The 25,435-nt window shown below is 56.4% G+C and overlaps 2 protein-coding genes and 1 non-coding gene across 4 annotated transcripts; 1 reads left to right on the top strand and 2 right to left on the bottom strand.

Moving 5' to 3' along the window:
- The first annotated feature begins 231 nt into the window (after positions 1 to 231).
- FOSB (FosB proto-oncogene, AP-1 transcription factor subunit) lies at positions 232 to 7,253 on the top strand. Its single transcript, XM_036416474.2, has 4 exons — positions 232 to 937; positions 2,850 to 3,170; positions 3,444 to 3,551; positions 4,685 to 7,253. Exons 1-4 carry the CDS (start codon positions 812 to 814, stop codon positions 5,144 to 5,146), a joined length of 1,017 nt encoding a protein of 338 aa, XP_036272367.1. The 5' UTR covers positions 232 to 811; the 3' UTR covers positions 5,147 to 7,253.
- Positions 7,254 to 9,821: 2,568 nt separating this feature from the next.
- TRNASTOP-UCA lies at positions 9,822 to 9,908 on the bottom strand. Its single transcript has one exon. It is a non-coding gene; the product is annotated as a tRNA-Sec (tRNA).
- A 5,464-nt stretch (positions 9,909 to 15,372) lies between these two features.
- RTN2 (reticulon 2) lies at positions 15,373 to 24,761 on the bottom strand. Of its 2 annotated transcripts, XM_036416458.2 has the most exons (10): positions 24,537 to 24,761; positions 22,147 to 22,191; positions 21,461 to 21,931; positions 21,095 to 21,352; positions 18,644 to 18,851; positions 17,857 to 17,995; positions 17,669 to 17,738; positions 17,499 to 17,545; positions 16,111 to 16,169; positions 15,373 to 15,869 (listed from the first exon to the last, which is right to left on the bottom strand). In XM_036416458.2, exons 1-10 carry the CDS (start codon positions 24,568 to 24,570, stop codon positions 15,788 to 15,790), a joined length of 1,413 nt encoding a protein of 470 aa, XP_036272351.1. In that variant the 5' UTR covers positions 24,571 to 24,761; the 3' UTR covers positions 15,373 to 15,787. The 2 variants fall into 2 exon arrangements, with proteins under 2 accessions (XP_036272351.1, XP_045429650.1); XM_045573694.1 differs by lacking the exons at positions 21,095 to 21,352; positions 21,461 to 21,931; positions 22,147 to 22,191; positions 24,537 to 24,761 and adding an exon at positions 20,268 to 20,395.
- Positions 24,762 to 25,435: the final 674 nt, after the last annotated feature.

Below are 25,435 nucleotides of genomic sequence, written 5' to 3'. Positions count from 1 at the left end.
AGGCGGGGCCGGGATCCCCTCCTGCAGAGCGCCCCGGGGCGCAGCCCCCGAGACCCCCGGGGCCGCGGAGGGTGCGGCGGGCGACCAAGTGGAGGACAGGGCACCCCCCCGCCGAGCGGCTCGGGGTTCGGTGCGGCGGGGCCCGAAATCTGGAGAAGTTTTCAGAAAGAGGGGCGGGTGACGTAAGCAGGGAGGCGGGTCCAGGCGTATAAATACGGCCGGCGGCTTTGGGGTTCATTCATAAGACTGAAGCTACAGCCACCACTGGGACACGCGGCGCTGGGACCTGGGGACTTTATTGTTGTGGTTCTTGGGGCTGGTTCTTATTAATTTTTTTCCGGAAAGAAAGTTTTCAGAAGGATTCTTCTGGATAATTCTACATTTTACTTTGGAGGACCCGCTTACTTTTTTTTCCCCGTCCTCTTGATTATTACTCCCTTTTCTTTGGGGGGACACGCCGGACGCGTGGAGGAGACGGCACCCGGAGCAGATTCTGTAAAGCCGGACAGCGCTTTCCGCCTCTGGGGGAGCGATCCCCCCGACCCCGCGCCACTGGGTCCTCCGGAGCCTGGACTTGCCGGCGGCACAGCGGCATCTTGTGGGGGCCCGGGCGCCGCGGAGGAATTGCACCGAAACTTTGCCGCGGTTGGGACGGGACGCGCTGCCCCTCACCCCGAGTTTGCCCGGACAGCGCGCTTTGGGGACGCGCTCGGCTCACCCCGGACTCGCGCCTTTCCTCCTCCACCCGGCCATAGCCTTGGCTTCCCGGCGACCGCAGCGTGGTCACAGGGCCCCCCCTGTGCCCAGGGAAATGTTTCAGGCTTTCCCCGGAGACTACGACTCCGGCTCCCGGTGCAGCTCCTCGCCCTCCGCCGAGTCTCAGTACCTGTCTTCCGTGGACTCCTTTGGCAGTCCACCCGCCGCCACCGCCTCCCAGGTAAGTTCTAATGAGTTGGGGTACTGCTCTGCGGGTTTCATTTTAAGGCAAGGGTGGAACGAGCAATCTCGCCACCCCAAATAAAGACGCGTCAAAACCGGGGATCCGCTAGGACTAGACTTTGCAAACTGCAGAGTTGGGACTTGTGGGTCGCGTAAGCGAAGCGCAGGGAGGGAGCGCAGGGGGGTGAGTTCTGAGGATGAGAAGAATGTGCCCTTTAGTGACATGTAGTCTGCGGCAGCAGGACGGAGGGCTTTTAGGGGGGCTCCGGGACTGTCCCCGGCCCAAGTCCCCACTCTAGAGCGGCTCGGCAGGTGGGGAAATCCCGGGGAGGCGTCCAGCAGCCCCCACCCCCTTTACCTCCTCCATCGGAGCGCCCACTCGAGCGCTGTAGCTCCCGATGCAGCGGGAAGGTGGGCCGAAATCTCGGCTGCACTGCCTCCGCCTCCTGCGTGGAGACGTAACGGGGGACCCGTGCGTAACGGCTGACGTGCTGGAACCCTCCGTCTGACGCGAGGCACGCACGGCGCACGGCGCACGGCGCCCCCTCCGTCCGCCCCGCCCCTGACGTCCCGGGAGCGTTCTATTTTGGAACGGCAGGGCCACGTTGCTAGGGAGGGAGCAGCTCGGCGTTCCGATTGGTCACCGCGCCGCGAGCCTTAGCCAATCAGCTTCCTCTTCCTATTTGTATGGTGCCGTTCCCTTCCTTCTCACTCTGTCCTTGGAGCCCCGGGTTTCTCGGCGCCGCGGTCCCCTTTGCGGGCCTCTAGAAGCAGAGCGAGGGGATCGGGCCTCTAGAAGCAGAGCGAGGGGATCGGGTCGCGACAGGAGCCACCCTCTGCGACACCATGGGTCTGCGAGCCCCGGCCGGGGGTCCGGTCCCTCCGCTCTCGGGGGGGCAGGGGATGTCTGTCTGCAGGCAGGGGGTTCTTCGGGAGATAGGGTGACCGTCATAGCTTCTCCAGGCACAGGCACACCCGAGCTCCCTCTGCTCTGGACTCCGGGTCCCTCAGGACTAGAACCGCTAACTCTGGGGGAAGCAGCCAGGTGGTCTCCGGGAGCCCCGCCCCCTCCGGGCTTCCAGGACGCTGATTGGCCAGCGGACCAGCCCATCCCTCACCACGCCCCCTGGGAGAGTAGTTCGCGTTAGGAGCAGTTCTGGGATACCGTGTGGGGATTGGGGAGATGGGCGCCGCTCGGGCTTGGGGGCTCCGGACCTACACCATCCCCTCTCCGCGACAGGCTGAGGGAGCCCGGGTTGTCGTTCTTCCCTACCTGGGCGTCCATCGGAACCTGTCACTGCCAGCCCCACTCTGGGGAGAGACAATCACTTGAAACGTTGTTCTAAACTCCCAGGCCCACCTCCCAACACCCTTTGAACCGGGACCCCCGCCCCTGCGCAGCGGGAGGTCTCGCGGACCCCCCCACCGCTCGTCCTCTCACTCTGAGGGGTGTGTGTGTGTGCACGCGTGTAGAGGAAGGCTTGGCCTGAGGCCTCTCCCTCTCCCTCCCCTTGCCTCTGGGGTGGGGGTGGGGTGTAGTGGCTGTGTGTGTGGCTGTGACTCTCTCCGGGGCTTCTGTCACCCGGCTGTGTCCAGCCTTCCCCCCACCCCCCCCACACCTAAGAGTCACCAACTCGGGGTGTGATTCACCACCCGCTGGAACCGTGCAACCTTTCCCCGAGGAAGAAGGAGGAGGTAGAAGCCAGTTGAGCAGAGATCCTCTCATTAACCACTGCGTCACGGTGTAGTGGAAGGGTGGGTGTTGTGGCTTTTTGCCTGTGACACACACATCCACACCCGCTCACCCTGTGCTCACTCACGGGGTCGGTGTGTGTATGTGTGCTGGGTGTGTGTGTGTCGGTGTCTCTGTTTGTGTGTCTACGCCTGTGTGTGTATGTGTCACCCTGTAGGAGTGCGCCGGGCTTGGGGAAATGCCCAGTTCCTTCGTGCCCACGGTCACCGCGATCACAACCAGCCAGGACCTCCAGTGGCTCGTGCAACCCACCCTCATCTCTTCCATGGCTCAGTCCCAGGGGCAGCCACTGGGCTCCCAGCCCCCCGCCGTCGACCCCTATGACATGCCTGGAACCAGCTACTCCACCCCAGGCATAAGTGGCTACGGCAGTGGCGGAGCCGGTGGCAGCGGTGGGCCCTCCACCAGCGGAACCACCAGTGGACCTGGGCCCGCCCGCCCATCCCGAGCTCGGCCCAGGAGACCCCGGGAGGAGACGGTGAGTAAGAGGCATCAGAACTTCATCCGGGGAGAGGGGACAAGAGAGGCAGAAACTTCCTTGTATTGGGGTAGGGGGCCTCTAGCTCATATTGGGGTGAGGGGCCGCTCCGGCCTCAGTGCTGCAGGAGCCCTATCGTCCTTGCCACCGCTGGCGAGGAGCAGAGAGTCCTTGGCTGGCTCCTGGGGGTTCTGGGAGAAGAGGAGGTGCAGGGGGCGGTGGAGGAGGTGCTCCATGTTCCCAAACCTCATGACCTTTACCTCCCCTGCTCAGCTTACCCCGGAGGAGGAGGAGAAGCGAAGGGTTCGCCGGGAAAGAAACAAGCTGGCAGCAGCTAAATGCAGGAACCGTCGGAGGGAGCTGACTGATCGACTCCAGGCGGTGAGGATGGCCCCTGGGGGGGGGGGGGAAGGGTAGGCTGAAGGGGGGCTCCGTCCCCACCCTCTGTCCCTTATCCTGGGCTGAGAGCCAGAGCTTCCATGTGTGAAACCAGGGACAGGGGAGACCAGACAGGGTCCCCCTGTGCACACACCCAGACCCTCACATACTCACCTCAACCCTGGCCCATAGCCCAGGTTTATGACTCCCCACTCCTACCCCCGCCCCCCACACACCACTCTCCTGGCCTTCACTTCCTGCTGAGGTGACACATGATGACACTTGAATAGAGGGGAGCTGTAGGCATTTCTCCCCTTCGATCTTGGGCAAGCAAGAATTCATTTTGCCTCAGTTTCTCCATCTCTTCCTCCCCTCGCCCAATCTCCCAAGCCCCCTTCCAGCTTGAACATTCCAGAGAGTATGAATTGAACTCTTAACTGATGTCCATTCCCCATTATCCAGGCACCCCTAGTCCTTTTAAAAAATATATTTTTTTTTATTGATTTTTTTTTTTTTTACAGAGAGGAAAGGAGAGGGAGAGAGAGTTAGAAACATCAATCAGCTACCCCTTGCACCCCCTCTCCCCCAAATGGGGATGTGCCTGCCACCAAGGTGAATGCCCTTGGCGGGAATCGAACCTGGGACCTTTCAGTCTGCAGGCCTGTGCCCTCTCCACTGAGCCAAACCCGTTAGGTCTCCACCCCTAGTTCTTAGACTGCGCCCAGCAGTCCCCCTCCCCTTTGACCTCCTCCCTCGCTCGGAGAGTGTCCTGCTTGGGGCTGGGGGGTGGCCTGCTGCTCCTGCAGGATCCGGGAAAGTCTGTGCTTCCCTGGGACACAGGACCCTGGCCACAGAGGTGGCATCACAGCCATAACCACCTTCACTCGCTCAACAAACCAGAGCCATCCATGTGCGCCTGGCTGCTTCTGCACCACTCCCTGGGCAAATGGGGAAACTGAGGCTCCTCAAAGGCACCAGGACCCCCCACCTCAGGGGGCCGTCCTCTCAGCCAGAGCTGCCTTCCAGCCCTGGGCCTTCGCAGCCAGTCCCGGGATGTGGCTTCCTGGCTCCCGCCGCCACCATCAGTGGCTCACGGTCTTTCTGTCCTTCCTCTCCCGCACGGCCTGGGGGCTCAGGAGACAGACCAGCTGGAGGAGGAGAAGGCCGAGCTGGAGTCGGAGATCGCCGAGCTGCAAAAGGAGAAGGAGCGCCTGGAGTTTGTGCTGGTGGCCCACAAGCCGGGCTGCAAGATCCCCTACGAAGAGGGGCCGGGCCCCGGGCCGCTGGCGGAGGTGAGAGACGGGCCGGGGCCGGCGCCCGCTAAGGAAGACGGTTTCGGCTGGCTGCTGCCGCCCCCGCCACCACCGCCCCTGCCCTTCCAGACCGGCCAGGACGCAGCCCCCACCCTGACAGCTTCTCTCTTTGCACACAGTGAAGTCCAAGTCCTCGGCGACCCCTTCCCCGTTGTTAGCCCTTCGTACACTTCTTCGTTTGTCCTCACCTGCCCGGAGGTCTCCGCGTTCGCCGGCGCCCATCGCCCCAGCGGCAGCGACCAGCCTTCCGACCCCCTCACCTCGCCCTCCCTTCTCGCTCTGTGAACTCTTAGACTCAAAACAGACAAACGGGGGAGACTTGGAGGAGGAGGAGGAGGAGGAGGAGGAGGAGGAGGGGAGCTGGGGTGTCCAGCCCCCCCCCACCCCCTGCCTCTCCCGCTGACTCTGCAGCCTCCGCCCGGACAGGACAGGGGGGCCTCTCGTGTCTGTGGCCCCGAGAGGCCGGGGAGCTGGTGACTTTGGGGGCGGGGGGTGGGGAGGGGATGGACACCCCATCTGCCTGATTGTTGGTCGTCTCACTTCAACCGGATCTCTGGGGGCTGAGGGGGTGGGGGGATGCCCAGCTGTGGGCTGGCGGAGCGGGAGGGGGTGCTGGCGTGGGCCGAGGGGTGTGGGCTGGAGAGGCCCAGCCAGGACGTGCCCAGAACCCGCCCCGGGGTCCCCCAGACCCGCCCTCTGGGGGTGGTCCGCCGGTTCTCCCTGCGGCCCCGGCCTGAGCGTATTGATCCATTTATCCGGCACGTTCACGTGTTCGATCCTCCTCTGAATTGAGCCCCCTTTGGAGGGAAAGGGAAGCTGGTGTCCCCCGACGGGGACCGCCTTCCCCGGCCCAGACTCGGTCTGAAATGTGAACCTCCCTCCCTGAGGCCCCCCCCCCCCCCCCCCCCCCCCCCCCCCATTCCTCCCGGCAAAACCGCCTTTGACTGATTGGATTTCTCCCCGAGGAAGCCCGGCCGCCGGCCTCGGCCTGATGACAGTGTTAGTCCCAGGCCGCCGCCGGCCCTCCTGGCTGGGCCTCTCTGGTCCGGGCAGCAGGGGGCGCTGCGGCGCCCGTCCTGCTGGAGTGTTTATACTGTGAAATGGGTTGGCCTGTTGTGGGGGGAGGATGGGGAGGGGAGGCGGGTGGGACAGAGCCCTGGCCGAGGGATTGTGCGCCCCAAGCCTCTTCCTGGGCTCTCTCCCCCGTCCGCCTCCTTCCTCCCCTCCACGGTGAGTTAGACTCAAGGGGGTGACAGTGGTGCACCCCACCCGCTTGGCCTCTCTCCTCAGGACCCCCCGCCCCCCATGTGTGGCCTATCCCCTGCCCCGGCCTAGGACGCCGCGTTCTCCCTCCCCTTGGCACCCCCACCTCTTACCTAGAAAGGGGGGTTGCCAGCGGGGGCCCCCATTCTTTTTCCGGAGAAGATGTAAAGGCTGAGGCTTTGGTTCCCCAACCCCCCAATATTTTTGGACTGGTGAACTGGAAGGGGGCTGGGCGCCCGTGACCCCAGCTTCCTCTCCCCACCCCCCACCCCAGTCCCAAATATTGGTTTTGGCTCTCCCACCCCGCCTTTCCTTGGGCTTCACCTCATGAGAATTTCATTGTGAAGCAAACTGATATTTTTTGAAAATTCGGGTGGGCCAGGCCCCCCTCGTGCTGCATGGAGAACATTCCACGTGCCCCACTCGCGCCTTCCAGACTCCCCCCGCCCCCAAATAGCTATTTATCCCTTTCCTGGTTTCCGAAAGGCACTTATATCTATTATGTATAAATAAATATATTATATATGGGTGTGTGTGTGCGCGCGCGCGAGTGTGAGCGCTTCTGCAACCTCAACCTTAACCTTGGTCACGTTGGCCCCACAGCCAAGCCCCTGAATGGGAAATGCTGCTTCTGGGGATGGGGAGGCAGCCTGTCCCCCTCCAGCTGCCCCTGCCGGCCTGGCTCTCTCTAGCTGTGTCTTTCCTGCCGGTCTCAGCCCCTCCCGGTGTTCCCGGCAGGCAGTCCCTGGCTGTCTCCCCGCCCCTGTCTCCCCTCAGCCCGTGTTTCTCTGACCATTGCCACCTGTCTCCCTTCTGTGACCATCCCTGATGGGCCAGCTGCCTTCTGACTGTGGGTTCGCTGGGGACATGTTTTATTTTTTGTGAGGAAACCTGAGGGATCACAGACTTTTGTGGTCTGTGTCTCTGAGAATTCTGGGTGCCAGTGTGAGATTGCGAGCAGGGCTTGCCCCCGCCGACCATGATGTATTGAATCCCATTCTGTATTTGTGATTCTCTTTTTGTATTTTGCACCTGACCCCGGGGGCTGGGACTGGTTGGCACTGGGCCACCACCCTCCCCCCCATGGTTCTGCACTGTCGCCAATAAAAAGCTCTTTGAGATGTATCCATCAAGCCTCGGGATCTGTTTTTCTCCTGACACCCGTCACCTGCCTTTCAACACGAGGGAGGGAAGGTTGGATTGCTGCAGGGACATCTCTCTCTCTCTCTCTCTCTCTCTCTCTCTCTCTCTCTCTCTCTCTCTCACACACACACACACACACACACACACACACAACTCCTGCAAGTGAATCAGCCTGCAGCAGGATGGAGGGAGGGTAGATAGTCAGGAGGACTTCCCACTCACAGGTTGTGCCTCCTGCTAGGAAAAAAAAAGCAGAATATCAGCTGTGGAGTGTGTGGTACTGAAATACTCCAGAGCCGGGGAGGTTTCCTTATGAGGAAGGGATCTGTGGGACCCTGTCTGCTCCGGGGATGGTCTGAGCAAAAACTGCCAAGTAGAGCAGCTGGAAGAATATACCTCCCGATTCTTGGAAGAACATTTAAGTGGGGCTTTGCAAGTCGTGTGCACTCCAAAAACACAGGCGATGAGAAATCTGAAGATGAGTTGGTTCCCTTTTGGTATTCGCATGACTACTTCTGGCTTAGGAACACATCAGGGTCACCCACCATTGACTAAAGTAGAAGGATTGTCACTGCCAGAGACACAGCTGAGCCATCCCCATTGCAAAGCCCAAGCCCACACTTACTGACAGAGCAGCAGGCGCTCCGGGAGTGAACGTGATGTTCCAGAGGTCATTCAGGTGCCTAGTGACTTAAATGAGCACACAGGGAAAGTTGTCACGGATTTCATTAGTTCCTTTTCATTTGTTTTTAAAAAAAATATTTTAATTTTTATTTATTATTTTTTTTTTTACAGAGAGGAAGGGAGAGGGATAGAGAGTTAGAAACATCGATGAGAGAGAAACATTGATCAGCCGCCTCTGGCACACCCCCTATTGGGGATGTATCCACAACCAAGGTACATGCCCTTGACTGGAATTGAACCTGGGACCCTTCAGTCCCCAGGTCAATGCTCTATCCACTGAGCCAAACCAGTCAGGGTTATTAGTTACTTTTTAAATTTTTACTATGTACCTGCTATGCACCCAGCCCTCTGCTGTGCAGTGTTGGAGACATTGCAGGGACTGAGACAGGCCAGGCTACCCTCTCCTAGGGATCACGGTCCAGTGGGGTACACAGTCAGGAATGACCCAAAGTGGACAGGATTGGGAGAGTCCATGGATCTGGGGGAGCCCAGAGTGGGGGGGCTTCTAATCTGGTCTTGGAGTCAAGAAAGACTTCTTCGAGAAGGGGACAGCTGAGCTGAGTCCTAGCGGATAAGAAGGGAGTGTAGAAGTAGGAAAAGACTGGGGCTGACTGGGGCAGTGAGTACAGAGAGCTTGATACTCTGAGGAAGCTAGAGGTTCACAGTAGCTGGGACAGAAGGTCCAGAAGAAAAAGTTGGCAGGGACCACATCCCGCAAACATCAATTCCAGATGAAGAGTTTAGATCTTCTTTTGAGGGCACTGGGGAGCCAGGGCAGGTTTTGGGCACAAGAAGGGCGGGGACAGTTTTATGCTTTCGGAAGACTCCCCTTAGCCTTTCAGGAGAACGGTAGCTGGGAGAGAAAGGGGCAAGAGCTGGGCACGAGACCAGGGAAGATGCCAGGGTGAGGACACTAGGCTGTGAGGGGGTCTTGGAACATGACCAAGGCTGTGGGAGAGAGAGGGGAGGCGAAGGATGTAAAAGTAATTGCAGGGGGGAGGGCATGTATGGGCGTGGGGGGGCAATGGAAAGATATGCACACATATAATACCTTAAAAAAATAAAAAATAAATAAATAAAATAAAATAAAATAAAAGTAATAGCAGCGGTAGAGCAGACGGGACTTGGTGAGTAGCTGGCTTGCAAAAGAAGGCACAGAGAAGTGGTCCCTTGGACGAAAAACTTCATCTCTCAGACCTCAGTTTCTCCCGCTGCATAATGGCGGGTAGTGAGGAGTCAGTGAGCTCGTGGGAAAGCAGTGATCACCGCCCCCATCGTCATTATTGGGGCCACCTTGATTCCCACCAGGAGTATATTAACACCCACCCCCACCCCCGCTGCTGGCTAATCCCCTCTCATCCTCCGGTATCTGCTCAAATGTTACCCTGAGACCCCACCTACACTCAGCTCTCCTTATTAGTCTCATATACTTTGTACTTTCCTTCTCAGTAGTCATCACCTTTCTAATTAATGATTGTTTAATGTTTGCCTTCTCCGCTGGACTGGCAGCACCGCCCAGTACAGGGCCAGGCACGGAACAAATCCTTATTGAATAAGTGAATGCATTAATAAAAACGAATGCATATTTAACTGGTTTAATTTGTGCACGCGTGAGCACAAGTGACTGAGTAGGTGAGCGAAAGGGAGAAATCCAATATAATTCTGAAACCACATATCCTAGCACTGAGAGGGTAGATGAGCTTTTCTTCGTCTTTTGACATTTCGCGGGAAAGATTTAATTAACCGCCGGAAGAAACCCGCGAGGTTTCGGAGACAGGGTGATGCAGAGGACTGCAGCGACCTCTCCAGGTATTGGCGTCAATCTGCACTCTTAAATTCATTTTGAGGAGAGAAAAAAAGAAAGCCATGTCGCCCGAAAGGTGGAATTGAACCACTCTGTCGCTAGACAGCTACAGGTTTGAAGCCTGCACCCCAGACCACTGAGGATCATCCGGGCGAGACTCTGCTTACCTCGCCCAGCTATATAAAGCACAGCAATTTTTATCCTTTTACAGTTATGGTTGTGAAGTTTGGAAGATTATGGGATTGCTTACTTCAATAACCAAAACTTCCCGCCACTTATTTATTATGACTGATAGACTTCCAAAATTTTATCTTTGTCTCACATAGTACGAATCATCTTCGCTTTGGAAACCGTTATTTGCATAAAGCCGCGCATTCTGGGAAACGGTTCCCCTAGAACCTGGCCCACTCGCCAGCAGTTGTTAAAGGGCCAGAACCCCCTTTTTTCAAGTGAGAAATCCGTTTTTCAAGAGAAGAGACTCATAATTTGGTCTTCGGAAGTCCCTTTCCTGAAAAACCCGAATTCGAGTGAGAGGGTTTCTGCTAGGGTCTGATTTAACCAAAGCCGGGAGGCTCTGGCAGGCGGCTATGGGGCTGAGGCGACACCTGCTGTTCTTTCAAGGAACTGCAGCGACTTACGAACACCTCTGATAATTCAAATAGTTGAGCGCCTACCGCGTCCCAGGCACTGTCCTAGGTGCTGGGGGGATGACAGAAATTCTGTCCCCATTCCGCTTAGCCGCTAGGAACCATCTATTTCTGTACCTGCATTTTATGGTCGGGGAAACTGAGGCTTAGAAACGAACAGCACCCATTATTCAACGCAGCCCACCGCGTACCTGGGGGAACCAAACCTGTGCCATCATAATTATTATTACTAAAAAGGTCACCCCTTTAGCTGAAACAGATTTGGCCCAATGGATGGAGCGTCGGCCTGCGGACTGAAAGGTCCCGGGTTCGATTCGGGTCAAAGGCATGTGCCTTGCTTGTGGGCACATTCCCAGTAGGGGGTGTAAAAGAGGCAGCTGATCAGTGAATCTGTTTCACTGATGTTTCTAACTGTCTACCCCTCTCTTTTCCTCTCTGTAAAAAACCAATATATATATTTAAAACGGTCATCCTTTTATAACCAAAGTCAGTGATTTCCCCCTCCCTTCTTTTTTTAGTCAGGGATCCTTTATCAATAATATCATTCCCCGACATGAAACCTTCCCATGGCTCCCATCTCAGAGTAAAAGTCGAAGGTCTCACCACAGCCTTACAAATAAATCCCTACAGCCCAGCCCCCTCCGCCCCTCAGACCCCATCTATTCCTCTCTCCTCGTTGACTTGAATTTTGGCATAAAGAGTTTCTGCTGCACATACCAGGCCAGCTCCCTCTCAGGGACATTGCGTTTGCCAGCCCCCCTGCCTGAATCTGCTTTCCTGCACAGGCTCACATGACTCCTTGCCTCCCTTCACCCTGGCCTCTGCTCCAGTATCACCACTTAATGAGACCTTCCCTGACCAGCCAGTTTAAAATAGCAAGTCCTGTCACTCTATCCCCTCACTCTGCTGGCCTCTGCTCCATCACCCTGCTGCAGTCTGGGTCTATTTGCTTACCGTCTGTCTGTTCCGCTAGAATATTAATATTAGCTCCATGAAACTATGCTAGTAGACTTAGTTTTGGTTCATTTCCGTGTCTCTAGTGCCCAAAGAGTGCTTGAGCAGGTAGCAGATGATGCTCAGTAAATACTTGTAGGATGAATGAGAGACTATTATTACTGTTACTAAAAGTCCTCGGCCTGCAGGGATCTGGCAGAAACCGGCTTTCTGACATTCCCTGAGGGGTTCCAGATTGTGAGAAGGCCCAGGCCAGGTCGAGGGACCCCCATCGGTGCATGAGTCGGTGCACAGGGCCTCTAGTATGCATATAAGATCATTGGTTAATCTCTTTCCGCCCTCCCCTCTCCCCTCTTCCCTTTGAGATTCATCTGTTCCATGTTTCCATGACTGTGGTTTCCCCTCCTGCATTGAGCATCTGCCCCCTGGTGGTCAGTGCGCATCATAGCTACCAGTCAGACGGCTGGTAGCTCAGGCTTTTATATACACTGAGTGGGCCAGATTACTATGCGTTCAGAGATCATAATAATCTGGCCACTCAGTGTATAATAAAAGGGTAATATGCAAATTGACCAAACAGGGCAGAACGACTGGTTGCTATGATGTGCACTGACCACCAGGGGGCAGAAGCTCAACACAGGAGCTGCCTCCTGGTGGTCAGTGCACTCTCGAGGGGGAGCACAGCTCAGCCAGAAGCTGCCAGGTTCGAGGCTGGTGGGTGCAGCTGGGGTGGCAGGAGCCTCTCCCACTTCCACAGCAGCACTAAGCTGGCAGCCAGACATCCCCCGAGGGCCCCGAGGCATCCCCATGCGAGAGGGCACCAACTGGGCTGAGGACCCCCCCACACACACTCTGCACAAATTTCATGCGCTGGGCCTCTAGTATGCATACTTGTTCTTTGGTTAATCTCTTCCTGCACCCCTGCCCCCCAAGATCTGTTATTCCGTTACTAACAAACATTTTAAATCTTAATAATTTTGTGTTTGTTACTGTTATTGTCTATTTTTGACAAGTGATACTGACCTTTAAAAGGACATTTGTCTTTTATATATATATATATATATATATATATATATATATATATATATATATATATTATTGATTTTATACAGAGAGGAGGGAGAGAGATAGAGAGTTAGACACATCGATGAGAGTCATCGATCAGCTGCCTCTTGCACACCCCCTACTGGGGATATGCCCACAACCAAGGTACATGCCCTTGACCGGAATCAAACCTGGGACCCTTCAGTCCCCAAACCGACACTCTATCCATTGAGCCAAACCGGTCCCGGCAACATTTGTCTTTTTTTTAAATTTTTATTCTCACCCAAGCCCAGCCTGTGTTGCTCAGTGATTGAGCATGGATCTAGGAAGCAAGAGGTCACGGTCGGATTCCCAGCAGGGTTGCCAGCTTGATCCCTGAGGGGGGGGGGGGGCAATTGATGTTTCTCTCTCATCGATGTTTCTATCTCTCTATCCCTCTCTCTCCTTCCATAAACCCTCCTTCCATAAGGCAATAAAAACGTATTTTTAAAATACATATTAAAAAATAAAAATAATTCCTCACCCCAGGATCTGTTCATTGATGAGAGAGAGAGAGAGAGAGAGAGAGAGAGAGAGAGAGAGAGAGAGAGAGAGAGATCCTTTGCCTTCCATACATGCTCCACTGGGGACTGAACTGGTAACCCAGGTATATGTCCTGACTGGGAATCAACCCACAATCTTTCCATGTAGGGAGGACACTCCAATCAACCCATCCAGGGCTTTTATTATTATTATTATTAATAATAATAAACCAATTTGAAGAACAATATCAGGTACGTAGCAGAACAGGTGACAGAGTGATGGTGGAGGTGCTGAAGGAGGATCTGGGGAATCCTGTCACGGTAACAACAGCAGCTTCTGCGGAACGGACACCTGTGATGGGCCAGGCCCTGCGGCAGGGCTTCCCACCTGGAGATGGTTCTGGGGACACGTGTCCATTTGAGGAAACCAAGGCTTCCAGAGGTGACTCCCTCGCTCAAGGTCACACAGCCGAGAGGCGTGACCCTGGGATTCAAGTCCAGGCCTGTGAATCTTCAGACTTTAGTGTCGTTTCTCTTCCTCCCTCGGGCTACCGTTTTGGAACCCGAGGGCCATAGAGGCCAAGCGGCCTGCTATAATATTTGGGCCCAGGCAGTTGGGACATAGTGAAGTGGGCGGGTGAGAGACGTTTGGGAGACGGAATAGACGTGGCTTTGTGGTTGATCAGATGTGAGGGAGTAGAAGTCTCAGGCCCGGTGACAGAGCGGGCAGAGAGGACATCCCTCTATGCAGTGTTTCCCAAAGTGTGGCCCGCGTACCCCCAGGGGTACGGGAAGAGTTGGGTGGGGGTACGTATTGCACCGGAGTTTGGTGGGGATATGCACTGCACCGTGCTTAGCTGCGTCTAATTCTTTTTAAAAAATATATATTTTATTGATTTTGTACAGAGAGAAAGGGAGAGAGAGAGTTAAAAACATCGATGAGAGAGAGTCATCGATCAGCCACCTCTTGCATACCCCCTACTGGGGATATGCCCGCAACCAAGGTACATGCCCTTGACCGGAATCGAACCCGGGACCTTTCAGTCCCCGGGACGGATTTGGCCCGCGGGCCTTGTGTTTGACACATGTGCTCTATCCATTGAGCCAAACCGGTTTCGGCTAGCTGCATCTAATTCTACATTCTCATGAGTACGAAGGGTACTCAGTGTTACAAAAATTATAGAAGGGGTACACATGTGTCAAAAGTTTGGGAAACAGCTGAAACCGGTTTGGCTCAGTAGATAGAGCATCGGTCTGCAGACTGAAAGGTCCCAGATTCGATTCCAGTCAAGGGCATGTATGTTGGTTGCGGGCACATCCCCTGGGGGGGATGTGCAGGAGGCAGCTGATCAATGATTCTCTCTCATCTATGTTTCTAGCTCTCTATCCCTCTCCCTTCTTCTCTGTGAAAAATCAATAAAAATATATTTAAAAAAAAAAAGTTTGGGAAACACTGCCTATAGCAATAAGGTAGGTGAGTTATGAGTGTGGGTATGTTTGCGGGGCCGTTGTTCAGGAGGCCGTGTGTCCGGACCTCAGATGAGATGTCCTGGGGCAGGCAGAGTGTGGGGAATGACTGGGGTGCTGCCTTGAGCACAGGTATTGGAAGTGGCTGCCAAGGATTGGGCAACAGACTCTCAGCCTCCACCCTGCAACCATTCCATAATCTAAGCAGATGGCCCCGGGTAAGGTGACCAGACGTCCCGATTTTTAACAATTTGTCCCGTGTCCCGCGTTGTTTTAAAAAAGTCCCGATTTTGCTGAAACCGGTTTGGCTCAGTGGATAGAGCATCGGCCTGAGGACTGAAAGGTCCCAGGTTCGATTCCGGTCAGGGGCATGTACCTTGGTTGCAGGCACATCCCCAGTGGGGGATGTGCAGGAGGCAGCTGATCGATGTTTCTCTCTCATTGGTGTTTCTAGCTCTCTATCCCTCTCTCTTCCTCTCTATAAAAGATAAATAAAATATATTTAAACAATAAAAAATAGCCAGGACCGGTTTGGCTCAGTGGATAAAGCGTTGGCCTGCGGACTGAAAGGTCCCAGGTTGGATTCTGGTCAAGGGCATGTACCTTGGTTGCGGGCACATCCCCAATAGGGGGTGTGCAAGAGGCAGCTGATCGGTGATTCTCTCTCATCGATGTTTCTAACTCTCTATCCCTCTCTCTTCCTCTCTGTGAAAAACCAATAAAAATATATTTTAAAAATAAATAAATAAAAAATAAAATAAATAAGTCCCAATTTTTTATCGGGACTTTTTTAAAACGCCGCGGGACAAATTCTTTTTTAAAATCGGGATGTTCCCGCCAAAAGCGGGACGTCTGGTCACCTTATCAGGGGCTTCTTCTGCAGACATGGGGAACCCGGTTCCTCCTTGAGCGTTGCTTACGTACCTTTTGGCGAAGGAAGGTGGGAGCTGGAGGGGGCATGAAGAACCAGGAGCCTTGGGTTTCCCACAGAAGTCTTTATTCCAGTGTAAATCCAAGCTCAGGCCTCCCCTGGGTCCCATGCAAAGCCCTGGCTTGGGCCCAGCAGCGTCCAGAAGACACCAGCCCCTCCCGGCGCCCCCAGCGTCGGCTGGGTAAGTGCAGGGCGGGTGCCCTCGCTAGACAACTACAAGTACCAGCAGGACCTCGGCCAAGGTGCCTCGCTTTTCCTGGGCTCTTAGAGCAGAGCCTCCTGGGAAATGTAGTCCTAGCCGCTCAGGCAATTAGCGCCTGGTGTGCGTGCTGCAGACACCCGCCCGGACAGGGCTGGGGCTGAGAAGGGAGGAGGGTGGGGATGGAAGGGAGACGGAAGAGAGGTACGGAGGGCTGCGGGGGGGGGGGGGGGGGGGGCAGGCGTCCCGCAGACAGAGACGCCCTTTTTTCATTCGGCTTTGGCTTTGGATCCGGAGACTGAGGCTGCTGCGGAGGCGAGGGCTCCGGTCCCTGGGATCTTAGCTCGGATCCTGAGGGAGAAACAGGTAGAGTCACGTGGGCCAAGACGCTGAGAATTCAGAATGAACAATTCTGAGAACTTAGGAGAGAGCTGAAGGGAAAGCTGGGTTGGGGGGCTAGCTGAGTCCTCAAAGGCTTGCGTTGGAATTGTCTGACATCCTACTCAGCCCCAGGAGACTTAGGGACAGGAAATGAGGAGTTCTCACCGCCCCCCTCCCCCCCATCTCACCCATCTCCATCCCGTGCCCTTACTTAGCTTTGATGTGGCTCAACTGATTGGTCACCAACCCCACATACTGGTCAATCTGGGCCTGGGGAGACCAAGAGAGGATCAAAGGAGAGATTAGAGGGGGGTCCCTCTTCCTAGTTTATGCAGGAGGCTGCTTTCTCCCCCACATCCGAATCAGGGTTTGGGGGGATGGATGACCACCAATCCACTTTCAACTTGAAACCTGACAAAATACCCGGAAAGACAGAAGTTCCAGTGGAAGTGTTGGTTGTTCGGCCACACTCTGTGTGGGGAGTGGTGGCAGGTAGACTGGAGAATTTGACAGTGAGTCTGTTTCCTGGGCATGACTGTTCATCTTTGAGTGAGGGGTGTGTGTGTGTGTGTGTGTGTACAGGAATAGTGTGAAAGTAGCGGCATTACTGTCAGCTGTCATTGGTTTAAATACTAGTTTAATCCGTAGGGTTGGTTGACGTTGAGGTCTGGATGGTTCCAGCATGTAAAGAAGGCAGGACTATCTGGCAGGGACACGTGTTATTTGACTCTCAGCAGCGCTGGAGGAGGGAGTGTCAGTCCCTCTGTCTGTCTCTGGACAGGATGTATGTCAGTTGGCCCTGGTTCTGTCAGCATCCTGGGCAAAAGTCATCCACCGGTTCTGACGGAGACGGCAGGCCCTGGCCATGTTTTAGGGCGTGAGAGTGTCCGTCGGTCCGCCTGGGATGGTGTCCATCAGACCCAGACTACAGTGTGAGGATAGATGGTGTCAGTCTGTCTGTCTGTCTGCAGCTGGAATATGTGTTTGTCCGTCTCTGGTGGTGCCAGAGGGAGAAGGCCTGAACCTGTCCGCCTGTTTCTGGCTGGGATGGGTGTTGTTCCGTCTGAGGCTGTGCCAGGGACAGGAGACATCAGGGAGGCTGACTCCCTGCAGCCAGGACTTGCCCATCAGACCTCAGGTGGAGCATCCGTTACCCACTGCCTTGGGCTGGGGCATGTCCGTCAAGTCCTGGCTCTGTTAGGCCTTGACAATCAAAATACCTATTTCCAGCCGAAACTGGTTTGGCTCAGGACTGAAGGGTCCCAGGTTCGATTCCGATCAAGGGCATGTACCTTGGTTGCGGGCACATCCCCAGTGGGTAGTGTGCAGGAGGCAGCTGATCAATGTTTCTAACTTTCTTTCCCTCTCTCTTCCTCTCTGTTAAGAAATCAATAAAATATATATATATTTTAAAAATGCCTGTCTCTGGCCGTTTAAATGTCTGTTAGACACTCGCTCTATGGAGGGGCAGCAGCCAGCGCACCTGTGGCCGGCTGGGACCTACGTCAGTCAGACGGGGTCTTCTCCTCTTGTCTCTGGTGGGGACATCTGTCAATGGGACCCTGACTGAGGGGGCGCAGCCAGAGCTGCCACACTCACCTGGTGCTGTCGGTACAGCAGGGGGACGGTGAACAAACCAATCACTCCTGTGGGCACAGAGATGGGGGGCGGGCGGTCAGGGTTCTCACGAGAGATCAACAATCCCATCCAGGTCCCCGTTCCCCTCGGACCCACCTCCTCACCCGCCCCCCAGGGCCTTCCCAGCTCACCCAGAATGAGGAGAGTCAAACCATTGAAGACGGCACCCACGAAGGTCAGGATGTAGAAGAGCAGGGCCAGCTGGGGGGGAGGGTCAGGGTCAGGCTGCGAGCTCACCCCGAAATGGCCCTCTTCCCCCCCCCCCAGGGGGAGGATGGAGCATGCTGGGAACCCAGGGGAGGAGGGGGGCTCGGGGCACCTTGAGGGAGTCCACAAGGTCTTCTACCAGGAAGAAATGCCGCAGCTGGGTGGCCGCCGAGACCGCCTGCGAGGCAATCTGCTGGGACAGACGCTCCGTCTGCTCCCGAGTCAGGGTCAGGTCCAAGTCCAGATAGGCCCTGAGGGGGCGCAGGGTGTGAGGTGACTCCATGGGCAGCGGGGGAGGAGAGGAGGGGAGGCCCAGGCTGAGAGGTATGGCTGGAACAAGGGCAAGAAGTGGGGTTTGGGCTGAAACCGGTTTGGCTCTGGTTTGGCTCAGTGGATAGAGCGTCGGCCTTCGGACTGAAAGGTCTCAGGTTCGATTCCGGTCAAGGGCATGTACCTTGGTTGCGGGCACATCCCCAGTAGAGGGTGTGCAAGAGGCAGCTGATCAATGATTCTCTCTCATCGATGTTTCTAACTCTCTGTACCTCTCTCTTCCTCTCTGTAAAAAGTCAATAAAATATATTTAAAAAAAAAAAGAAGAAAAAAGAAGTGAGGTTTGGAGCAAGGCCAGGTGTAGAGGTCTAAGGTCAAGGTCAGGGTCAGGAGAGACGGTCCAGGATGAAGGCTGAGAGGTTAGGATTCCAGGTTAGGGCTGGGAGGGAAGGGTCAGAGCATGGTTTGGTCAGGGGCAGGGGCAGGGGCAGGGGCAGGTTGGAGCCAGGAAGAGGAACAGGACGGGTCAGGACCAGGGTGAGACGCTGGTGCCTGACCTGAGGTCATGGGTCATGACTCAGGGTCAGCACCGGGGTCTGGACAGGCAGGGTTGGGGCCGGGGTTCTCACTGGAAGGGGTTGGCACCGTCGCCCCGGTGCACGGCCTGCAGCACTTTGCGGTAAACCCTGAGAGAGATGGTGCCACAGAGCAGCAGCAGGGCCACGTGGGCGGCCACGGACACGATGCTGAAGTGCAGGAGGCACAGCAGGGAGACCATGAGGCCCGTGAAGACCACGCCGGACGTCTTCGTGTCCTTCCAGTACAGCAAGTCCGCCACTGTGGGGGAGGGGCGCAGTCAGGCCGGGGTTCGGACCGGCCTGGCTGACCTCTTCACCTCCCACCTCCTGTCTCAGGGCCGAGCCATGACCCCTTGACACAGCCCTGTCAGCCTTCACCCAGTTCCCGACATTTCAGTGTCTTCTTTTATCCCATATCGCCTCCCTCTGCTCCTCACGTCTCTTTATCTTACTCCAGGCATAGACTATGTGTGGACCCCATTTTTGGCCATTATTTATGAGAAATGGAATCACATACACACTTTTCTGCATCACACATACCTCGCTCTGTCTTCCCTCCTAGAATTCCCTGCTAGTCAACTGGAATAGCCCTTCATTCATTCTTTTTCATTCAGAGCGGCCGCAATTCTCTGAAGTGTAGCTTCCTTGTCCTTGTTTCCAATCATATAATTATTGCCGGGCCATTCCCTGTTCCCCACCCTCCTTCCCATAACAGTGCTGCCAGCACCAGCCTTCTACAGATCTCTCTTCCTGAGAGAGAACCCCGGGGGAACGGCTGGCTGGGGGATGTCACACAGGCTGTCAGGAGGCTTACTAGCAGGACTGTAACAATGCTCATTTTCACTAGCAGCGGGATGGGGATCTTTCCCCAGCATGCTGCCCGGCCGTGGGTGTCCCTGCTCTTTATACTTTGGGGCAACCTGATCGTGTAAAGTGATATCCCTGCCAGCACGTTGTTCTGAGTCCCAAATGTATTAAAAGCACCATCCTCCTTCCTCAGCCCTCACCCAATTTTCTGACCGCTTTCTGGTCCAATCGGTAACCTCCAGACCCAATGTTTCACCTCAACCACATACGCTGCATCCGCCTCCCCATAATCCGCTCCCATCTGAGCCCTGAACCAGGATCCCAGACCCTTCCACGCTGCTCTCCATCCTCTCACCCTCGCTCCAGTCAAACTCTGACAGTTCTTAGAGTCTGACTCCCCTCGCATCCTCCCGGTACACACCTCCCATCCACCTTTAACTAGGGCAGGCCACCCCCACACCCCGGCGCAGGGGCCTCCCCCGCAGGCTCCCCAAGGCCCGCGCCAGCCGCTGGGGGAGGGGCCGGGTCGCCCGAGGCGGGGGCTAAGTTTAGGCCCGCGGGGGGGGGGGGGGCTGGCCCGCAGCTGTGCTGGCCCGTCCGACTGCTGAGTGACAGCGCCGCCTGGGCCCGAGGCTGGGGGGAGGGCGCCTCCCTGCTCTCAGACTCCAAAGCCCTGTCTTGGGGGAAGAGGGTACCCCACGCTCCCTCCACGCTCTCCCTCGACACCCCCAAACCGCCCCCAGCCTCAGCCTGCAGCCTGGAGAACCCGGGACCGATAGGGATCATCCTCCCAGATTTGGGGGCGGTGGGGAATCTGGATCCCTCTCCGCCTTCCCCCAGCCCCAGCCCGCCCGCCCCGCAGGCCCACCTTTACTCCCCATCTCCGCTCCGAGGGAAGGGCTGCGGACACCACCGCTTTCCGGGGCTTTTGCCCACTTCGGCGGAGCCCGGAGGGAGGGGGCAGGGGGGGCGGGGCCCCGTGTCCCCGGCCAATGGCTCGCCGCGGAGGTGGGGACGACTCCGAAAGGGGGCGGTTCTCTCTGTAAACAGCCGGAGCCCCGGGGTCTGCAAGCGGTTCGCGGAGGCTGAGCGCATCTTAAAGGACGGCCGCGTCTGTTGGCCGCCGGCTGGCGGATGTGGTCAGGGAGAGGAGAGTGTGTGAAAGGCACAGGGTTTTTGTACGTGTCCTACGGCCACATCCAGAAGACAGCTGTATTTTTCCTGGGATCTGGCCTGTCCAAAATCAGCCTCTAGGGGGAGCACTCCAAAAGAGGGATTTCCTCCCCCAAGCAATGAGCCCATCCTAACGCTAGCAGGGCTTACTTGCCAGTGGAAATTTATATTTAAAAAGCCCATGGCAATCTTAGATAATGGGCATTCAAAGGGCGGAATTAACATGTCCAGCCAACAGTAATGCCTTCTCCCTTCTCCACCCTCCATTCCTTCGCGAAGTTGGTCCCTACAAATTGCAACCCTCGCCCTAGCTGGTTTGGCTCAGTGCAGGGCATCAGCTTGTGGACTGAAGGGTCCTGGGTTCGATTCCAGCCGGGGGCACATGCCTGGGTTTCGCTACAGGAGGCAGCCAATCAGTGATTCTCTCTCATCATTGATGTTTCTAGCTCTCCCTCTCCCTTCCCTAAAATCAATAAAATATACCAGAAAAAACGAAGGAGCGCCTTCACGCAAGCAGTTTACCTAGAGGGTGTGGTTCCAGCATGAATTCTGATTGGTCCGTGCTAACAAGGCACTGCCCCGTGATTGGCTCCCGATCCAGCTGCCCCCTAGGCTCTTCCTCTTTCTCGTCCAGCGAGGGCTCGGCAGGCCACGAGTTCGAATCCCCAGATCCAGGTGGGGACGGGGTTCGCGCCTGGGGGGTCCCAGAGCCAGGGCTGGATTGTGGAGTCAAGGCTCCGGGCGGCGAGGACTGAGCGAATCCGAGCTGAAGGTCCAGTTCTGGCGCGTTAGAGAGAGAAGGCCATGAGCTTGCACCTTGGAGGTGCCCTGAGAAGAGACTCAGTGCCCGCCCCTCGCGCCTGGACCCAGCACGTGGGGACAGCTCACCTTTCCCAGCCCCTCTGGCCTCGGACCCGTCGGGCTCCTCGTCCTCCAGCGGCGTGGAGCTGCTGGTGGCGGAGTCCTCCCCGGACCCCGCGCCCCGGGCCTCCCAGTCCAGCTGGTCCAGCCGGAGCCCCAGGCCCTCCGGGGCGCGCTGGGCCTGGGGACCCGCGTCGGGGTCTCCCCGGCGCACGGGCTCCGGGGACTGGCTCAGGCTGGGGATGCTCTCCAGGCTGTCGCCCAGGCCGGGCTGGGGGGCTGGGTCTCTCGTTTCTGAGACGGAGCGGCCCTGGGGCCGGGGCCGGCGGGCAGCGGAGTCCCGGCGCGCCCCGGGGCCCACCGCGCCGTCGAAGGCGATGTAGGAGAAGGTCAGCTCCCGGGGGGTGCCCCAGTCCTGCGACGTGGTCTCCTCCTCATCGTCCTCCGAGAACTCCCGGGCTGTGTGCAGCTCCCGGAAATCCGAGTCGTCGTTCCCTCCTGCAGTGAGCAAAGGAGGGCGTGAGCTCCTCCTCCTCCTCCTCCTCCTCCTCCTCCTCCTCCTCCTCCTCCTCCTCCTCCTCCTTCTCTTCCTCTTCCTCTTCGGACCCTGACCGCTCTCCTCAGCCCCCTGCCCAGCTATGAGCCTCTTTCAGGTAGCATTTTCACGTCCCGACCCCCCCCCTCCACACACACACACACACACACACACTTACCTTCCGTGGAGTCAGGGGTGGAGGAGGCTGTGGATGGAGCTTCTTCTGGGAGAGGGGAGGAAAAATAAAAGATTCTTAGAAGTTTAGCCGAAACCGATTTGGCTCAGTGGATAGAGCGTCGGCCTGCGGACTGAAAGGTCCCAGGTTCGATTCCTGTCAGGGGCATGTACATTGGTTGTGGGCACATCCCAGGTGGGGGGTGTGCAGGAGGCAGCTGGTTGATGTTTCTAATTCTCTATCTCTCTCTCTTCCTCTCTGTGAAAAATCAATAAAATATATAATTTTTTTAAAAAGGATTCTTAGAAGTTTAGACTGAATCACTGGAGTGTGCTGGTCCTGGAAACTTGGATGGTCAGAGTTAAGGAATCCTAGAATATTTGAATCCCAGGGCCTTTACATTTGCACACAGACTGTAAAGCCTAATTTGTTTCTTTTTTTAACTATAGTTTTATTGACTTCAGAAAGGAAGGAAGAGGGAGAGAGAGAGAGAGACCATGAATGGTAAGAGAGAATCATTCATTGGCTGCCTCCTACACACCCCACACTGGGATTTCAGTGGTGGAATCCAGCCCCTCACAGCATGTGCCCCGACCAGGAATGGAACTGTGACCTCCAGGTTCAAAGATTTACACCCAACCACTGAGCCACACTGGCTGGGCAAAGCCTAACTCATTTCTTTTTTAAAATATATATAATTTATTGATCTTTTACAGAGAAGAAGAGAAAGGGATAGAGAGTTAGAAACATCGATGAGAGAGAATCATCGATCAGCTGCCTCTTGCACACCCCCTACTGGGGATGTGCCTTCAACCAATGTATTATACATGCCCCCGACCAAAATCGAACCTGGGACCCTTCAGTTCGCAGACCGACGCTCTATCCACTGAGCCAAACTGGTTTCGGCAGCCTAACTCATTTCTATCGGAAGCTCAGTCTTAGAAGTTCAAGTCCAGGAACCCTAATTTCACTCTTCAAATTAGGAATTTTAGGAGCTATCAATTCACTCATTCTTTCAACAACCATTTGATGAAAGCCTGCTATGTGCTGGGCACTGTTTTAACCCCAAGGATACAACTGCGAACAATACAGACAAAATCCCTGCCCTCAAAAGCTTATAGAGGAGACAGACAACAAACAAGTAAATATATGACGCTGGTGCTTTAAGAGTGAGGAGAAAAAAGCTTGATAAGGGAAGAGACCCTGAGAGGGTGTGAGAAGACTTCTCTGATAAGATGACATTTGAGTAGAGGTCTGAATGAAGTGAAGAATCCATGCAGGTATTTAGGGCAGGATCTTCCAGGCAGACAGAAAAGCTCAGGGCAAAGGCCCTGATGCAGGCATGTTTGAGGAAAGAGAGGAGCAAACGTGAGCTTGGAGCAGGATGACTGAGGGGAAGAAGGGTGGGAGATGAGGGATGATAAACAGGGTGGGAGATCATATAGAGGGAGATCACCCATTATAAGCCCAGTAAAGACCGTAGAATTTGGGTATGATACTCAAAAATGTTGAAATAACAAATTCTTGGAATTTTGGCATCTGGACTTCCCAGACATGCCATTGGCTAGACCTGAGCGTGCGGAAACCCCCAGCTGTCAGGACCACTGGAGTGCGGGACAGAATGCGAGACCAGGACTACCAGAGCCAGGGCTCAGAGACCGCGAGGGTCAGACCAGGCGCCTCTAGGTGTGGAATCCAGCCCCTCACAGCTACCGAGCTCAGGCTCTGCCTGCGGGAGATGCTCAGTGCCCTTTGGAAACGGCAGTCAGCCGCCTTCCGCTCCCATCTGTCTCCTTAGCCGGGGGGTGGGATGCCAGGCGTCAGAGGGCCGGAGCAGAGTGAGTCTCTTCCAGGGTTACTACTAACCATCGATAAAGCCTGGAGGGACCCAGAGTCCTCGCCCCAACCCAGGGGAAGGAGGTTGAACACTGTGGGCGAGGTCGGGCTGCCTGTGAGTTAGGGTAGAAGACAGAGGTGGGATGCGAAGGTGGGTGATGGGGAGGGGGGGGCCGGTCAGACCTCTCTTTTCCATCCTGGTTCTATCTTTCCACCCAACCGCCCTCCCCGCCCGCCCGCTGCGGCCAGCACCAGGCGCGGGGACAGCTCCCGGCAAACGTCCGCATCCCGGGGCGAGGCCTGGCCGCCCATCCCAGTGCCAGGGCCCAGTTAATCCCAGTGCCCCCCAACTCTGCCCTGTGCCACTCAAGTCCTCCGGGTCGGGTCGCCCCCGTGGCCGCTAGATCGCGGGGGGAGGGAGGGGAGAGCATCCTTTGTCTCCGTCACCCCCTCCCCCATCCCTGCTTTCCCGCGGCGGGGTGGTGCGGACAGGATCCAGGGAGGAGCCCACCCGGGCCTCCGGGCCCCACACCAGGCCGGGGCCTGCCCCTACTCACTGCAGTGGGCGAAGACCGGCAGGACCTGCCCCATGGCCCCCCTCGGGCCTGCATCGGGACCCCCGCCCACTCCGGCCACGCCGTCCTGGGCCTGGGGCCGCGGGCACTCATCTCCACCGAGCCCACCGCGCCGCCGCCATCCCTGCCGCCGCCGCCTCCTCCTCCTCCCGGGCTGCTCCCGCCGCCGCCGCCGCCCTGTGCTCGGCTCGGCGGGGCGGGCGGGGCCGCGGCGGGGAAGGCGCTGCAGCGCGGAGCTGGGGGCGGGGCCGGAGGGCAGGGGCGGAGCCTGAGGGCGGGAGGGGCGGGGCAACACCAGGGGAGGGCGTGGCTTCTGTCCTAGCGGAGCGGGGCTAGGAGGGTAAGGCATGGGGCGGACCAGTGGGTAAAGGAAAGGGCGGAGTCCAGATGGAAGGGGCGCGGCCTGCAGGGAAGCGGTGCGGAGCCTAGGGTTGGGTGAGGGGCTGGGGACAGAATGCTGGGGGCACGGGTCTCAGAGCAGCGGAGTTGGGGGGTGGCATTGAGGAGAAGTAGGATCTGAGTCTGGATTTTCAGAGGGAGAGGGAAAGGGAGGGGATAGAAACTACCCAGAAAGTTTTGAGACCAAGGGAGGAGCTCAGCCGAAACCGGTTTGGCTCAGTGGATAGAGCGTCTGCCTGCAGACTGAAAGGTCCCAGGTTCGATTCTGGTCAACGGCATGTACCGTGGTTGCCGGCGCATGCAAGAGGCAGCTGATCCATGTTTCTCTCTCATCGATGTTTCTAACTCTCTATCCCTCTCCCTTCCTCTCTGTAAAAAATCAATAAAATATATTTTTTTAAAAAGAGCTCAGACAAGAGTGGGGCTTAAGCCGATTTATAATTACATATTCCCATAGTTGGGCGGGCTAAAGAGGGGAATAG

This window comes from Pipistrellus kuhlii, unplaced genomic scaffold (genome assembly GCF_014108245.1).
Source record: "Pipistrellus kuhlii isolate mPipKuh1 unplaced genomic scaffold, mPipKuh1.p scaffold_m20_p_55, whole genome shotgun sequence".
Classification (NCBI taxonomy): Eukaryota; Metazoa; Chordata; class Mammalia; order Chiroptera; family Vespertilionidae; genus Pipistrellus; species Pipistrellus kuhlii.
Note: the sequence above shows the minus strand (reverse complement) of the source record. Positions and strands in the feature narration are given on the sequence as shown.